This window comes from Engraulis encrasicolus, chromosome 21, assembly GCF_034702125.1.
Source record: "Engraulis encrasicolus isolate BLACKSEA-1 chromosome 21, IST_EnEncr_1.0, whole genome shotgun sequence".
NCBI classification, from domain to species: Eukaryota; Metazoa; Chordata; class Actinopteri; order Clupeiformes; family Engraulidae; genus Engraulis; species Engraulis encrasicolus.
The window spans coordinates 30,637,567-30,656,456 of record NC_085877.1 but is presented as its reverse complement, the minus strand read 5'-3'; the positions used below and the strand labels follow the sequence as shown (position 1 = coordinate 30,656,456).

Genomic DNA, 18,890 nt, shown 5'->3' with positions numbered 1-18,890 from the left:
TGTGTGTGTGTGTGTGTTTGCAGGGGGCTATGGAACGTGCCGTACCTGATGTAGTATTATCTGTGTGTGTGTGTTTGCAGGGGGCTATGGAACGTGCCGTACCTGACTCAGGTGTACCTGATCCAAGGCTCCGTGCTGCGCTCGCGGCTGAAGGCCGTAAACCTGTACCAGCAACAGGGCATGGACCCAGATATGGCTTTCTGCCGCTCCGTACGAGACCAGGTGTGTGTGCGTGTGTGTGTGTGTGTGTGTTTATGTGTGTGTGAGTGTGTGTGTTGGGCTCACATTTGGTAGTTTAATTGTGCACAGGCTGGCCACTAGAGGGTGTTGTGTGGTTGGCTTCTCTAAGACAAATGTTGAGTCAAATATCGCTCAGTATCATCAATAGTCATCAATCCATTGCCTGAGTCATGTCTGATTAGGTCTGTGGCTTCTAACTGTGTGTGTGTGGGTGCGTGTGTGTGTGTGTGTGTGTGTATGTGTGTCCTTGTGTGTCCTTGTGTCTCTGTAGGGGGTGTTTATGTATGTGTCCAACAGGGACGAGTTTGGCCGTCTCCTCTCCTCCAACAACTACAACACCAGCAGGCTTCACCCAGATATGTGGCAGATCTTTGACAACCCCACGGTACGTACGGAGCTCTCTGTCTATATGTGTGTGTTTTTTGGGACATGTGGCAGGTCTTTGACAACCCCACGGTATGTATCAAGTCGTCTGCGTGTGTGTGTGTTATTGTTGGAGACAGGTCTTGGTCTTGAGACCAGTGTTAAAGGCACACTGTGCAGGAAATGGTCAAAAAAGGTACTGCAACTATGCTGCTCATTGAAACTGGGCTGGCTATCGCCAAATTTGATATTTACATGAAAGTTTACTAAGTAATAAACAAATATTTTCTAGTATAGCCCAAGTGCAGTCATTTTTGTTGCTAAAAGTGGCTATTTCTGGAAATTCAAAATGGCGGACCATGGAGAAGATACCCCTTCTCGCACCCAAAGACTTTCGTTTTTCCAAGAAGTTGAGCGCGTCCTTTGCCAAAACTTGACATCTTTAACACATCCACGGTACCTACCGGGCTGTGTGTTTGTTTGTGTGTGTAATTACAAACCCCAACTCCGGTGAAGTTGGGACGTTTAGTAAACAGTGAATAAAATAAAAATGCTATCATTTTCAAAACTTTCATTCTATTCATTAGATGGAGAATAGTGAAAAGACAACATATTAAGTGTTAAAACCGAGAAAAAATATTGTTTTGGGGGACATATGTACTCATTTCTAATTTGATAAATGCAACACGTCTCAAATAAGTTGGGACGGGGATCAGTGAAATTTAGTTAACATCCAAATAAGATAAAACAACAAAGAAGAACATTTAAAAATGAATTGTACTGACGGACAATATAGGTGTCCAGGTATAAGATCATCACAGAGAGGCTGAGTCACTCAGAATTAAAGATGCAAAGGGAATAATTACCATAGTTATTACACACATTTTTGAATTCCCTTTGATTTACCACGATTGAGTGTATATAAGACATATTTTTGTTATTAAAATCATTGTATAGGTTCATGACATCATGAAATATATATTGGCTGTAGTCTCACTCTAGCACTCCAGGAATTAGAGCTATTGAAAATTGACCATATTAACACATTGAATACCGGCGGTGCTCACGGAATTATGTCGTAGAATACCAGTGTTCTAAGCCCTTTTTTGACGTTTTTTGTAGACTCACAGCGTATTATGTGATAGGGCCACTGAAATATGTTATGACTCGTTTGAAAGTGGAGACGCTGCCCTCTTAGTAGGTGAAAACTGTGTGTCTCTACGAGCTTTTATTGCCGAGTAAACCCACGCTAAACCGAAGCGGGTATCCATGGAATTCAGCTACAATCTGAGATATTGAGGTTTTTGTGAAGGGTGCGCTTCTTCAGAATGTGACGAGTTTGAAAGGGGACGAGTTGGTTTTAATCACAATTTGGTGCAAGGTTAGCTCTGACACGCATCTTCCTGCTCGTCAAGACACACCTCCTGCTCTATACCACTACGACACCGGCAATCAAAGCCCTTCGAAATCCACGTTTTTCACACAGACTGAACACAAACTCTTTGCACACATGCAGAAGGTCGGACATTTGCTAAAATAGTTCCCGATGACTCCCGAAATAATAGCCCAACATTGACAACAAATCCCAATGATATGATGCTTAGATGTAGCCCATCCGATCCATATGTAGCCATCTATGCTAGCTTCTGGCTTTTCACATACAGGAAGACAGTTCAACATGGGGGTGAATAATCAAATAAACTTATCTGGTTGGCGATCAAACTTCCAAATCGGAGCGCATTACTCCAATTACAATTCGGGTGCCATTTTGATCCAAGGATCTGGTAAAGGTAGCAAGCCCAGAAAGTTCAAGATACTCCTGGCACGATATACAATGGTCTCTGTGTTTACCTATTGCGTGAAGTCAGACACAACACACGCTACCGATCGTACTAGGGAAACAACAACATAGCACGATTCACGAATACGGCAGCACACCTCCTGCTCTGTCACACTACGACACCGGCAATCGATGCCCTTTGAAATCCCCGTTTTTCACGTGGACTGAACACAAACTCTTTGCACACATGCAGAGGGTGAGCCATTTGCTAAAATAGCTCCCAATGAATCCCGAAATAATAGCCCAACATTGACAATAAATCCAAATGATATGATGCTTAGATGTAGCCTAGCCCATCCGATCCATATGATATGTAGCCATGCTAGCTTCTGGCTTCGATTCCCTGATTGTCGCTCCCAACGCAGGACGCTCCCCGGTCGGCTCGCTCCCACTAGCCAGACTATCGATCCCACCGCCATATAACGGAGCTAGTGGACTACACGTCCGGGAGCGATCTCAGTTGGGAGTGTCCATCTACCTCCCCTGGCTTCTCACATACAGGAAGACACAGAAACTTATCTTTTTGGCGATCAAACGTCCAAATCGGAGCGCATTACTCCAATCACATCTCGGGTGCCATTTGGATCCAAGGATCTGGTAAAGGTCTAGCAAGTCCAGAAAGTTCAAGATACTCCAGGCACGATATAATGGTCTCTGTGTTTACCTATTGCGTGAAGTCAGAGACAACACATGCTACAGTGACCGTACTAGGGAAATCAATGCAGGCAGCGCGATCATTAGGAGCCTACGGTAGGCGACATGGGTTGGCATCCAGACATCTTGGTAAGTTAAATTAAAATATCCAAATCATAACACTCAAACATCATAACAATCAAACAACTTTTGACTGCAAATGTTGTCATTTATGTCCATCACAGAGCTACCAAAATCACATATATTGTCAATTGAAGGGTGTAGATTCAAAATATGATATTTAAATGCAAAAACGTATTTTTACGTTTTGGTATAGAACGCATGGGCGTGAAAAACACATTATTACGTCGTCGGTACTCAATGTGTTAAGAATGCTTAATGCGTGCAAATGATACAGGGGTTTAACATTCTCCTAAGCACTTGAGCTCACTTGAAATAGACCCAGAAGACATGGGAAACTGTCCTTTGCTTACAGAAGTCAGCAGAAGTTGTAGAAGTCCATTCTTTTTGACAATAATAGAGCATTGCAAAGCCTGCGCTACAGTGAAAATGGACCATCCAACTTGTGTTATTGCTAACTTCAAAAGTCAGCCTCCATGATGGCATGCGGGTGCAGTAGTGCATTGGTTAAGATGTTCTCATTCATCTGTAGACTTAAATACAGTGCTGAATGGTATAAATGGGTTTTAAACAGCATGAAAAGCCACTCATGCATTATATTTTGAAGGGAGATCTTCGATTACTGCCACATAGTAAGGTCAAATTGCATTCTCTACTATGTTTTAACAGTTTGGCTCCATCATAAGGACCAGCAGGTGATAAAATGGTGGGCTTTTGGTCAAGACCTGTCACACTGTAAGCACTACAGAAAGGAAAACATTGCAAAACATGACAAGGAATACACCCACCATTTAAGCTGGTGAAATCATGTCCAAGATAGGAATTAACACTGTTTTTTTATATAAAATCATCTCATCGGTTAATGTATTTAACTGTTAAGTGTTGTCTTTTGTTTTGTTTTTTGTCTTCCTCGACATTTGCTGCCATTTATTGTCCCCGTCTCAACTCTTTTGAGACGTGTTGGATTTATCAAATTAGAAATGAGTACATATGTCCCCCAAAACAATATTTTTTCTCGGTTTTAACACTTAATATGTTGTCTTTTCACTATTCTCCATCTAATGAATAGATTGAATGGATGAAAATGACAGCATTTTGATTTTATTCACTGTTTACCAAACGTCCCAACTTCACCGGAGTTGGGGTTTGTAAATACTTCAAAATCAGTGAAAACTAAAAAGAGATGCCCATATAAAAGTGTGTTTTAGTGGTCTCACATAGGATGATGTGCTACAGTATTTACAAAAGTGCAAACGTTTCGGGCGACCCCATCCTCAGTGCAAAACCAGAACAAACATCCACAGTGGTTTAAAAAGGAAGCGACATCAGAAGCAAGGTGGCAATCAATGCAGATTGGCCAAGTTATGTTTTTGGAGTGATAACAATATACTTTCAACAATCATCATTGCAATTGCATTGCAACAATTACAAGAAACAGGTCAAGACCAAATCCTCATCGAGGCCCTTTGGAGCCTTGTTTGTATGTAAAAGATCAATTTAGCTTCACATTGTAATAGTTTGATTTCCACAACTCGGTTTCTGTGGCCGGAAACCAAACTGTCTCTCCCAATGAATCCCAATTGTGCCATGTATGGTGTGTGATGCTGTAGAGCAGTGGTTCTTAACCTTTTTTCTTAAAGCATCCCCTTACCTCTGTCCAAGACAAGCCGCGCACCCCAAACCCAAACTTCTACACGCGTATACGCACAAAAAAAATATTTAAGTGAATAATTACAATGAATCTTGCTTAAAACATTTACCAATACCTTAATGACTTTACATGGGGACCAAAACATGTTTTCATTTGGTTTAATTTGGCCTTATTATAATGTTTGCTAGCAGAATTTTGGTCACAACCTCAACACAAACAAAATTCCGTGCACCCCCTGGAATCTCTGGCGCACCCCCAGGTTAAGAAGCACTGCTCTAGAGAAGTGTCTGGCAACAGGTGACTTTGGGGTCATTCCTGGAGATGGCGCTCCTGACTTAATTTTTCCGGATCCTGTCATGCCTGTTGGTCTTGCCAATGTACTGTAGGCCACAAGGGCATAATAGTAAGTAAATGACGCACGCAAGAAGAGCTGCAAGTGATGAACTTACTGATGTTGATTTTTTTTATGTCGTAGATGTAATTTCCTGCATTTTAACGTCCCGTTTCCCGTTTCAGCTCAATACGAACCCGTAGTTATAAATACCATATTTCAAGGGACGGTTGGCAACCCTATACACAACTGAAATAATTTTGTGAAAAAAGTATCAACATTTGGTAGGTCCATATATGAGCTTAATCAAATGACTGTCAAGGTACAAATTTACCATTTATAATAGAAGTGCGATATGCACTTAATTACATATTTAAGAGAGAGAGAGGGAAGTTTGGACCCTTGATGTGATGCAGGTCTTGATTTTCCTTTGTTGCCCTCAGTGGTGGAATAGCGCATTTCGGTCATTTCTTTTTTTTTTTTTTTTTAAAGGGACACTGTGCAGGAAATGGTCAAAAAAGGTACTGCAACTATGCTGCTTATTGAAATTGGGCTGCCTACTGCCAAATTTGATCTTTACATGAAAGTTTACTAAGTATTAAACAAATATTTTCTAGTATGGTCCAAGTACAGTCATTTTTGCAGCTAAAAATGGCTATTTTTGGAAATTCAAAATGGCGGACCATGGAGAAGATCCCCCTTTTCATGTATGAAAAGTGCAATTTTCCCAGTCATAACTTATACTTAGAATTTGATGTTGGTGGTAAGTATTCATGAAAAAGGTAACATTAGTGAATGGGCAGCATGAATTCTGGAAATAAACAACTAAAAATCTCACACAGTGTCCCTTTAATGTTTTTGTTTTATTACATCCGGGCCGAATTGAACCCTATGTTTGACACCCCTGCACTAGAATATCCCTTGAATTTCAATGTTTTCTTGCTGTAACCTCTGTCCAAAAATCGCCTATGCATTTTTTTCAGACTGCCTGGAAGTCATTTTCACCACTGCATATTCTCCTGACCCTTAGAAATTGGCTGTAGTGGAGGCCCTGTTTTAAAGAGGGAGGATGAAAGCTGAACACATGCAATATGCTGTTTTTGTTAGTAAGTTTGACATACAGGGAGGCGTGTGTGGAATTGTTCTCAAAAATGACCCAAGTGTCCAAAAAGCTGACTTTGTGGGGGTCACATTCCATGTTGAACTTAATAATGTTGGGCAGGCAGTTGATAAGCAGCAGAAAAGAATTGAGCAGATGTTCTGAGTAATGTCATACCAGGAGGCAGCCATCATCAATGTACCACTTGTAGAACAGGATGTTGTTTGAAAAAGTGTTATTGAAATACATATCATTTTCTTCCATTACGCCTAGAAAAAGATTGGCACAATCAGGAGCAAAAGCAGCAACCACAAGGAGCCCCCATCATCTGCAGATGAAAGTCCTGGCCAGAAAGAAAGTAGTTCAAGCTCAGGATTATGTCTGTCAGCTCCGGAATGAATTGCGTGGGGGGGAGATTCATTCTCACATTTGTCCAAAAAATGTCATGGTGCCATAAGCCATGGAATTAAATACTGAAATACACTTTTTATTCCCTCCTTTATTACATCTCTCTCACTCTATCTGTATCTGTGTCTGTCTGTCTATCCGTCCTATACCTCTCTCTCTCTCTCTCTCTCTCTCTCTCTCTCTCTCTCTCTCTCTCTCTCTCTCTCTCTCTCTCTCTCTCTCTCTCTCGTTTCCAGGACTGGAAGGAGAAATATATCCATGAGAACTACTCCAAGATCTTTGAGGAGGGCGAGGGCAAGGTGGAGGAGGTAAGATGTCCCAGCATGCACCAGGCTTCCAAAGATAGATGGATGGATGGATGGATGGATGGATGGATGGATGGATGGATGGATGGATGGATGGATGGATGGATGGATAGATAGATAGATGCATAGATAGATGCATAGATAGATGCATAGATAGATGCATAGATAGATGCATAGATAGATGGATAGATAGATGCATAGATAGATAGATGCATAGATAGATAGATAGATAGATAGATAGATAGATAGATAGATAGATAGATAGATAGATAGATAGATAGATAGATAGATAGATAGATAGATAGATAGATAGATAGATAGATAGATAGATAGATAGATAGATAGATAGATAGATAGATGGACACGTAGACCACTGAGCACCGGCGAGAGGTAGTCTAACAACAGGGAGGGACTCTCTCCTTTGCTGCCGCCAGCTCAAGTGCATTTCACCTAAAAAGTTGCTCATCAGGAGGCAGCTTCTAGGTTACACCCTAGTTTAGGTTAACAAACAATCCTGTAAAATTAATAGGCCTACCGCTGTCAGAAATGTGGAACCACAATCAGAAATTCCACATTTTTGGCAGCTGTAATTTCACGTTTCACAATGCGGTTGCGAGATGGACAGTGACCACCCCTGCATATCGGTTTGACAATGTTGTCTAATTAATCCGGCTACCGTCGGCAAAACTATGGAATGTAGCCTATACGTGTAAATTTAAATGCTGGTCAAATTCATTACATCCACTTCATTACATGTACAGTTAACCCCAAGTTGTTTGAGAGATGCACAGGGACCAGACACCCCGACAGCATGCATAATGCCCGAGTAGGCTACACATCTCGACAGAACACCGGCGAATATTCCACTCGGGCATGCCTGTAGGCTACCATTCAGCAACAATAAAGAACATGGAGGGACTCCCTGCGCCATGGGACCCTCTCCTTTGCCGCCAGCTCCAATGCATTTCACTTAAAAAGTTGCCTACACCCTCGCTGACGTTAACAAACAATCACGTCCAATTAGTTAGGTCTACCGCTGTTAAAAACATGTGAAGTGCAATTTCGCAATGCTTTTGCGAGATGGACAGTGACAACTCCCGCAGATCATTTAGGTTGAACTACTTTGAATTAAATAGGCTACCGTTACCAAAAATTGGCTATTGGATTTCTGACTTTGTCACAATGGTCAAATTCATTAGACGGCCTTTTCTACATGTAAAGTAAACCCCAAATTGTTTGCGAGATGGACAGGGACCAGACAGTCCGACAGCATGATGGCCGTGGACAGATAATCAACGGTGAATAGTGATGTTCAATGAGGAATGCAGGGAAGGAAATGTAAATACGCTTCAGCCGACAGCGCCAAGACATGGCCATGAGGGTGCCTCGTAGGCATAAAAAATAGGCTTATTCCCTTCTGTGGCTGTTTAAGTATAGCCTACATGTTGGTCAAAATCATTATGCTAACCTGTTCGCTAGCCTAATAGGCAACAGCTCTATTCGAGTGTGATCACAAATCTTTCTCAAAGCGGGCTGAGGTTTACCTTTTGCGCACACCGCATAGCAAGGCTACACAGGACTGTTAAAATTGCACACTAAGCGGTTTTGAGAGGGATGTGACACTTAATGCTGACAATATGCTGTAATTCCACTTAACTGGTCTTTAAAATGTGAGATGTGAAATTTTAAATGGTAATAAAGGCATGCTGCAAATCATCAAAAATGCTTATAACAATGTGACCAATAGCCTATGTAGCAACTTCTGACTGACCTTCAATAAGTGCATTTATAGCACAGTGCACAATATAGCAAAAGTTCACAATATAGCATGACCAAGCACTTTGCCAATACCGCAATCACAGGTGAACTAAACAGACCACAGTTAATCAAGGACATGGTAGGCCTAATTATATAAAAAAGATAGAATCTGGTTACAACTGACTGTTAAATTCTCTGAATACACTAATGGTGCATAAACCTGCATAAATGATACCAAATCATTACACAAATGTTGTAGGCCTATGTGTCTAAAAACAAACTGAATGTCCTTGGCGGAGGTCTGCACACTCTGGGTGCATTTCTAGTTTATAATTCATATCACAATATATTAGCCTATATAATATAATATAATATAATATAATATAATATAATATAATATAATATAATATAATATAGTTATTATATTATATTATACTGTATTATATTATATTGTAATGATATAATATAATATATTATATTATAATTTAGCCTAATATAATGTAATATAATAATATATAGGGCCTACATGGGTAATATGGGCCCTGGGACACTGTGCACTGGAAAAAATGGGCCTCGACGTCAAAAAGGTTAAGAATCCCTGGTGTAAAGCATGTGACTGTATTTTGATTTTTTTTTTGTGAGTGAACGACAAATGTAAGCAGTTATATACTGTATGTTAACAGGTCACTGATGATTGTGTCGAAGGGAAATTTCTTTAGTGCTGTCCTATGAAAAGATACTTATATATCTGCTGAAAATGTGAGGGGTGTACTCACTTAAGTGACATACTGTAACATCAAACGGCCTAATAAAATGGTTGATGAGCGTGTGTATTGAACTGCTACTGTCCCTCTGTGTGATTCAGCCGTGCCCGGACGTCTACTGGTTTCCGGCCTTCTCCGAACGCATGTGCGACGACCTGGTGGAGACCATGGAAGACTACAATGGGTGGTCCAACGGGGCACACAAGGTGTGTGTGTGTGTGTGTGTGTGTGTGCGTGTGTTTCTGTGAGACCGTGGAAGACAATGTTGGTCCAACAGACAACACAAGGTGTGTGTGTTTGTGTGTGTGTGTGTGTGTGTGTGTGTGTGTGTGTGTGTGTGTGTGTGAGATCGTGGAAGACTACAACGGGTGGTCCAACACAACGTTGTGTGTGACCAGTCAAGGTCTGGTTCATGTGGATGTCATACAGGAACATTCTTATCACAGATGCCCTCCCCCCCCCCTCTCTCACTCCCCTCTCTCCCCGTCCCTCTCTCCATTAGGATGAGCGTTTGACTGGTGGCTATGAGAATGTGCCTACAGTGGATATTCACATGAACCAGATCCAGTTTGAGAAGGAGTGGCTCAAGTTCCTGAAGGACTACATCAGCCCCGTCACCGAGAAACTATACCCAGGCTACTACCCAAAGGTACACACACACATGCACATGCACACGCACACACACCACAGACTATAATACAAACACAGACACACACACACACACACACACCAAAGACTATAATACACACACACACACACACACACACACACACACACACACACACACACACACACACACACACACACACACACACACACACAAACACTTGTCTTTGTGTATTGTTGCGCTAGTCTGTATGTAAGTGTTTGTGGTATCGTGTGTGTGTTTGTGTGTGTGCGTGTGTGTGTACTAGGCCACGGCCGTGATGAACTTCGTGGTGCGCTACAGACCGGACGAGCAGCCCTTCCTCAGACCACACCACGACTCATCCACATTCACCATCAACATCGCACTCAATAGCAAAGGCATAGACTACCAGGTAACACGCACACACACGCAGGCGCACGCACGCACGCACACACACACACACACCATCAACATCGCACTCAATAGCAAAGGCATAGACTACCAGGTAACACACACACACGCACACCCACACACACACACACACCATCAACATCACACTCAACAGCAAAGGCACAGACTACCAGGTAACACCACACACACACACACACACACACACACACACACACACACACACACACACACACACACACACACACACACACACACACACACACTCTAACATCACACTCAAAAGCAAAGGCATAGATTACCAAGTACAACACGTGCACACACACACCAGTGATGCGCGGGCTGACCCGAAGTCAGCGGGCGCTTGCAGATAACTGCGGTTGCCCGCAATTGCAGGTCATGAAAAAATATTTTTAATGATATTCGGGTTGCAATCGGTCGGGTCGTTTGAGATAAACATTTAGGCCTAATAATAATGTGGTTAACTTTTGTAATTCAACCAGTAGGCCAAATATTTTTCTATTAAATATACACATTTTAGCTAAATAACTTCCGTAGAGATGACCTCCACGTGATCAGAACATCAGTAGGTATGGAGACAGCGAGAGAGAAGGTGAAGTTGGGGGAGTGGAAGCTCCGCAAATACACCAACAGAAAAAGCAAGGTTTGGGATTCATTCGCGGAGATTATTAAAGATGATGAGCAAAGTGCAGGCTTTGTCTTGTGCAACTCATGTGAAACCATGTACGCGTTCGATAGCCACAAAACTGGCACAACCAACATGGCCCGGCACAAGTGTGACGAGAAGTCATCGAAACCAAACGCTGCCATAGATGTTTTCATGCGACCTGATCATAGAAAAATTCCTCTGCCAGTAAAGAGTAAATTTGTTGATGACTGTGTGGAATTTTGCTGCGCAGACCTGCGCCCTTTTGACATTATGTCGGGTAAAGGGTTCACAAAAATGGCCCAAGGCCTTATCAACATTGGAGCCCGTTACGGCGCAGTTGATGCCAACGGAGTGCTTCCGCATAGGCAAACCGTGTGTGATCGAGCAAAAAAACAGGCAACGGTGGAGAGAGAAGACTTGGCAGGAGTGCTGAAGTCTGTTTTGTGTGACGACGGAGGGGTTGCCATAACCACTGACATGTGGACTGATGATTTTAATAGACGGTCTTACACCGTGCTGACATGCCATTACATTACGGAGAGCTGGCAGCTGGCAAGTCGGGTATTGTGTATCGTGGAGTTCGACGCAACATTGCCCAAAACAGCATTAAACATCCTGGACCAGATTGATGAGCAACTGGCCTCCTTCTGCATTTCGCTGGAGCAGGTTGTGTTCGTTAGTGACCAGGGTGCCAACATTAAAGCTGCCCTAAAGCATTATAATTGGATACCGTGTGCAGCGCACGTTTTAAACACCATCCTAAAACACACGTTCAGTGGACCTGACATTGATGAGGTCACGGAGATGATTGACGGATGCAAGGGTCTTGTCAAATACCTGAAAAAGGCCAGCGCAACCACGGCTCTCCCACATGGCTTAGTTCAAGACTGTGAAACGCGCTGGAATAGCAAGGTCGAGATGCTGAAGTCTGTGAGCAAGCAATACAGGGAAATCATCGAGCTACTCGATGAAAGGGGACAGTCAGAGCGCATGGAGGGAATTTACCAAAACACCTCGCAAACCGTGATCGACTTCTTGGACCTTTCAAGAAAGCATCAGAAGAGTTACAGGGAGAAAACTACCCCACCCTGCATTTGGCGATGCTTTGGTTTTACAAGCTGACCGCACACTGCCAACCAGTCTTCGGAGACCCCGAGTACATGGCTCTGATTCGCAGGCGCGCACTTGGTCTTCTACACGAAAAGTTCATTCTCACAGAGACGCACAAAATTGCCCTCTTCCTCTGCCCCCGCTACAAAAGCATGAGAATGATGACCGAGGCTGACAGGACAAATCTCCACAATGTGATAAGAGACACCACACACCATATGACTTCGGAAAGGGCTGACGAGACTGAGGCCCTGCCTTCCACTACTTCAGCACCACGGACAACAGACGATGGTAAGTGACAGCGTTATTATCAATTGGCCACTTATTGGAAATGTTTTAATTTGATGCTGACATGTGTGGTAAAATACATTATTTACAGATGTCATTGCACCTTTCATAGCCGCCACCAACAAAAGCCAGCGTGGGAAAAGACCTAGACTGGACTTCGCTGAATGGGCTGATGATCACAACGCTGATGCTGGCCAAGAGAGTGAAGTGGAGAGGTATCTGGCTGCCCACTTCACGCTGGACGACTGTGACGAAGACCGTTTGCTGGAGTTTTGGCAGAGGCAGTCAGTCACCTTCCCTCGGCTCCGCGCACTAGCAAAGAGGATTCACTGCGTTCCCGCATCCAGTGCAGCCAGCGAGCGCACTTTCAGCGCAGCTGGCCGTGTGATTGAAGCAAGGAGGAATCGCCTGAACCCGGGAACAGTTGACTCCATACTGTTCTTGCATAGTGCAAGAAAGTCCAAACATGAGTAATTTTCTGTTTAAGGATCATCCTAGATTTAGGCTACTTGTTGGAGGTACAGGTTTGAAGTAGGCCTAAACGATTGTCTTTGTGTTTTACATGATGTTTATTTGCCTGTCGGTTCCTTCACAAAGGCGGACGTGCGTGGGGCTGCTCTGCTTTGTTTTTGTCGTAGGCTAGTTTTCATTTTTATCTGTTTTATACGTGCAGGCCTATTATTATTATGACTTATGTGGATTTTTTGGAGTTAGTTTTTGGGTGGAATTGAGTGGGTGGGGTGAGGGCCCCATAACCTAATAATTGCATTGTAATTTGTTGGCCTATATCATTTCCCTCTGACTTTTATGTTTTCTGTTTCGACGACACTGTCTTGACTATTATGCATAGACGTCCTTCATAGTCATTCGTTCATTCGTTTTAAATGTTGCATTTCTACATGCTTAGGCCAATAGGCCTACAATGTTTTGATAACCATTCAGTCATTCATTCATAGTTATTATTTCATTTGTTTTATGTGTGTATTCCATGCTGCATGTCACGTGGGGACTCCATCCCTACTCATAGCATTTCATTCATGTCGTTACAACGCTTTGAATGTTATTCAATAAAAAAAGTTGATCACAGGTTTGAAGTAAAATATATCTTTATTATTTTTATTTTATTATTATTAGCCTATTATTATTATTATTATTATCATTGTTATTAGGCCTATTATGCCTGTTATTATTAGGCTATTACTTAGGCTATTTGTTTTAGGCCTAGGCTACTTATTATTTATCGTGCAGGCATTAGCTTCGTTTTAAGTATGCTTCCTTCATCATGTTCTGTTTGCCTACTTGAATGGGTCTTTGTCCAGCACATTTATTTTGATGGTCTAAAATGAGACACGCGTTATCAGACAATGTCTAGGCCCTATCCTTTATCACGTTCTGTTAGGCTACATGAACGGGTAGGCTGTCATATTTGATGAAGCACAATTGTAGCCTCATTCATTCATGCATTCACGTTACGAAGTTGCCTATTACCGGTACAATATTATTGTAGGCTATACCTCTAGGCCTATAGCCTATTCTTTTACGTGGGGCAAAGTTAGCTTGTCAACATAAACATAGGCCTACAAACAATGCCATCTTACAAGTTTAACACCTAGAAAATAGCCTGCATGCACTTATAAGGTCAGTCGTGTGTTGCCAATGACGCAAGGATTTTCATTACGATCATCGGGTACTTTATTTTAAAAGCGGGTCGGAAAGCGGGTCGGGTCAACATTTTTCCATAAATATTTCTTGCGGTCAGGGCAAGCGGGCGGACTAGCGAAAAAAGCGGTCGGTTGCATTTTGTTTTTTCGTCGACCCGCGCATCACTGACACACACCATCAACATCGCACTGAATAGCAAAGGCATAGACTACTACACACACACACACACACACACACACACACACACACACACACACACACACACACACACACACACACACACACACACACATGCCCACTTATACAATAGACACTCCGCCATAGACCATCAAACTCCTGCTGACACCCTATCAAACTCCAGGGTTCCCACTGGTGCTTGAATTCCTTGAAAATGCTTGAATTTCAATTAAGTGTTTTTAAGGTTGTGAAAATACTTGAATTTTTGGTGAAGTGCTTGAAAGTGCTTGAAATTTGTGTCAAGTCAAACTCAGTAAGCCAAATGATGGAAATAAATTGAACAGGTACATAAAAAATCTGAGGGAGTGAGATGTCAGATGGGATTAGCCATTCGACACCCTAAAATTGATTCGAATGCAGGACATTGCATCTTAAAAACACAGCATTTTCTGGGGGAGGACCCCCCCATACCCCCCTCCCGCATCCTTTTAAAGGTGCTGGAAAACTGAAATATTGGTGCTTGAAAGTGGTTGAAAAGTGCTTGAATTTGTTCATGAAAAAGGTGTGGGAACCCTGAAACTGTCTCTCTCGCTCTCATTCTCTCTTTCTCTCTGTCATATACATGACGAAGCTTTCTCTCACATACGAATGAGCTGTCAGTCAAACAAAAAACTTGCGCAAACACATATACACACACACGCACAAGCACAGGCACAAGACACTGACTCATGGCTCGCGTGTGTGTGTGTGTGTTTGCATATGTGTGTGTTCTTGTCTTCCCCAGGGTGGCGGTTGCCGGTTCCTGCGTTACGACTGCAAGGTGGAGTCTCCGCGTAAGGGCTGGTCCTTCATGCACCCGGGGCGCCTGACGCACTACCACGAGGGCCTGCCCACTACGGAGGGCACCAGATACATCATGGTCTCCTTTGTAGACCCCTAACCAACGCTTTGCTCTGCTCCGCACACACGTGTGTGTGTGTGTGTCTGTGTGTGTGTGTGTCTGTGTGTGTGTGTGTACCACGAAGGCCTGCCCACCATGCAGGGGCACATGATGAATCATGATCTTTGTAGATCCCTAATTAACGCTGTGTGTGTGTGTGTGCGTGCATGCCTGCCTTCAGACATGAGGGCCTTGTCATGTGTCCATCGTTTGTCCCTAACTGACACTCCACACGTGTGCGTCTCTGTGAATGTGTGTGTGTGACTTGAGTGTTGGCTTTTTTTTTTTTTTTCAGAGGGACTACCTCAGTGATTCACTTGCAATGTGTGTATATGCGTTTTACAAGGACTGTGCGTATGTGACTTCATGTGGAAGACAAATACTCAGTACATCACACACCTTCACACCTTCAATGACTTCATAAACCCTGTGTGTGGGTGTGTGTTGGTGACACAAACGTGTTCATGATTTTTATTTTTTTATTTTTAGTTTTTTCTCCAAGGGCACGATTCTTTGGTAATGCTGTCTACACCGCCTCTGGGACAGCCTCGGTGCCAGGGCTGGACTGGTAATCTGATAACTCGTAATTTTGTGATATTATGATCAGTCCATTGTGGTCTCTTAGGAGGAAAAAAAAACAAGAAACAAACAAATAAAATCGTATCGGCCCCTGAGGACTGTCGGCCCACCAGGAAAATGCCCTGTATGTCAGATTACAGGTCCAACGCTGACTGATGACATTGTAAGGCTAAGGAGTGCGGAGCGGAAGCCCTGGGCCACAGCTGCTCAGGGGCCTCATGGTAATAAAATAACAAACTGTTAGAATCATACGCTAAATCACAAGTGCGAAAAGGCCTTAAAAAAATGTAGCCCAAGGCCCTCGGGTGGTGTTACAGCTCCCCTGCCCTGTGGTGCATTTTTTTTGACAGTGTCGTTGCTAGCTAGCAACATAGTCAGCTAATTTCCCGTTGTCAACCGACTAAGTTGCTAAACGGTCAGCAACGATGCTTTCGAGAAACAGGGGCCCTGGTGTACAAGTGGCTATGTGACACTCAGTAGGTTAGTAGATGTTTAGCCTTTTGACGTTGCCCAACCCTATGCACCACCATCTTAGGCTGGTATCATGATATTTTTCATAGATGTTACCGCCACCTGCAGGATAATGTGCGTATTGTCTTGTCACCAATTGATAGCATTATGTCAGATAAACATGGCGGCAATCTGACTTGAGTCATTCGTTCCAATACAAAGGAGTGGTCAACACGGCATCTAGTGGTCATAGCTATGGGTTACAAGTCTAAGGTAGACTTGTTTTAAAAAGGGGTTGGGTCAGCCACATGATTGAGAGTGCCATGTCAACATTTGCAATACAGTACACCTATGCAGTGCCACTGTGACCCACTTTCAGTTTTTTTGTTTTGTTTTGTGTTTTTTTATATTTTATTACTATTCTGTGAACTGTTCTATTTACTATTCTCTTCTATGTACATCGTGCCATCAGTGTTGCCAAATTGGGCTGTTTCCTGCCCAATTGGGCTGCTTAGGATGGCTGTCTGTGTGTAAAAAGGGTCGAAAACCATTGGGCGGGTTTTCCTGTAGATCTATGTTCCATAGAAATCAACGCAATCGGGTTAAAATTGGGCGGGATTTAGTGCCTCCAAGCGGTTTTTGATCATTTTTTGGCCTGGGAATTATCGGACACATCTGGCAACCCTGCGGGCCACCCCACCCCATATGTGCAACACTGTGTTTAGTGCCTCCTGTGTGCTTTGTTGAGATTATGTAAACAGTGTTCAGAAGTTACAATCCTGCACACAGTTGTCGATCCAGCCATACACTGCAACTGGATCACATATGCCTAGGCCCTGGGTGCAAGATTGTAACTTCTGAAGCTGCATTACCCAACAAAGTAATCATGACCAAAGTGCCATTTGCGGTCTGTGGTTCCATTTTTGGTGGCCGATGGCACATTTAAAAATATAATTGAATATTAGCCAGCACAATAAAATTGAGCTCATCGCTGTGTGCTGAGCAGAGTCGTGACGTACCATCTGCGCAAAACTTCCCACAGTCTGGGGGCTAGGGCTGCTCGATAATAGGGGAAAAAATCAGTATCGCCATTATTTCAGCCAATATTGATATCACAATATTTTTAAACTATATATTTTTTAAAGATAAATAATTGTGCCAAACAATTCACAATCTTCCCTCCCTTCAGCAATGTGAGTGAAAAGTCATGTAGAAACACACAGTGGTGTTCTGCATGAGTGTTGGATAGCAAGTCTGCTCTGTACTGGCAATGGCTCAAGTGGAGGGGTATGTAGCCTATTGTGCGTAACATGGCCTACCTTTTGGCTGTATAAACAAATGACTATATAATAATTCAACTCGATATTATGAAATTTCATATTGTTTGGCAGCAATATTGACATCATGATATTAATTCAATAAGGCCTGGCCTGGGCTTTCAGTTTCTAGTTACGTATTGGCTACCAAACGGCGGGTGGTCATCACACAAAATGTCAACTCTGGGTTATAAAAAAAATAAACACTAGCCTACATGCAGGATTAGTGATTTCATGACAGTGGTAACTTGGCCACAAAGTAAAAAGTAGATGCTGTTGCGTGTACATATTACACGTATTCCAGACCAAATCACTTGCTTCTAGACTTTTCAATGCTTCTGGAATTTTACACGAAAATTCTACAGCCCTTATAGCCTACCAACAGACCTTGGTGTTAACAAAATAACCTGAGTGTTTGAGAAATAATTTCTTAAGGCCACAGCACATCGCTTCCGACAGCAGATGGATTCAACAAGGGATTCTAACAAACAGCTCAGACAAAAATGCAGCTCAATGGTATTCAACAACCGACGTCAATGGACATGGACGCCAGTGTGTAGTGTTGTATTTAAAACAATGAAATGGAATTGTTGGCAGTGTCGGAGGTGATGTGTGGTGGCCTTACCAGCCCCCCATTGCTCTAATGTTCCAATGATATGTGTACATGTCAACTATTTTGAATGGATATGTGCCATTTTAGATGTGCTAGAAGTCCATGGCAGTTGAGTTTAACAGATTTTTATACTGTATGATCATGATTGATGAAAGATGTATTTGTGAGTAATTCAAAGCTTAAAACACAGGATTTATTGTTTCTTTTTAAATTTGGGTGATTAGTATTGTCGTAAATGTATGATGGATGCAATGTTTTTCTTTTTTTTATTGTACTTCTTTATTTTACTAGCCAACAGAAGCTCAACACAAGAGTACAAAAAACAACCCATTATTTTTTAAATGACCAGCCGTAACAAATGGGAACACGTTGCAGATTGAGAAATGGTTTTCCAATTTTTGTAGTGTTTTGAAAATAAACTTGCTTTGCCTATGATGTTACTCCTATCTGTACAAAGTGCATTAAATTATTACCTTTTGTCGAATAATGAAATAAAGACTTGACATTGTAATAATT

The 18,890-nt window shown here is 42.5% G+C and overlaps 1 protein-coding gene across 1 annotated transcript in view; it reads left to right on the top strand.

Annotated features, from left to right (window-relative positions):
• The window catches only part of plod3 (procollagen-lysine, 2-oxoglutarate 5-dioxygenase 3), a 50,003-nt gene extending 31,113 nt beyond the window's left edge, over nucleotides 1–18,890 (top strand). Inside the window, exons 13-19 of the mRNA XM_063186570.1 lie at nucleotides 81–222; nucleotides 512–625; nucleotides 6,943–7,014; nucleotides 9,635–9,739; nucleotides 10,036–10,182; nucleotides 10,448–10,573; nucleotides 15,261–18,890. Of these exons, the coding sequence (XP_063042640.1) occupies nucleotides 81–222; nucleotides 512–625; nucleotides 6,943–7,014; nucleotides 9,635–9,739; nucleotides 10,036–10,182; nucleotides 10,448–10,573; nucleotides 15,261–15,416 (862 nt within the window). The 3' untranslated portion in view covers nucleotides 15,417–18,890. The remainder of the gene's footprint in view (nucleotides 1–80; nucleotides 223–511; nucleotides 626–6,942; nucleotides 7,015–9,634; nucleotides 9,740–10,035; nucleotides 10,183–10,447; nucleotides 10,574–15,260) is intronic.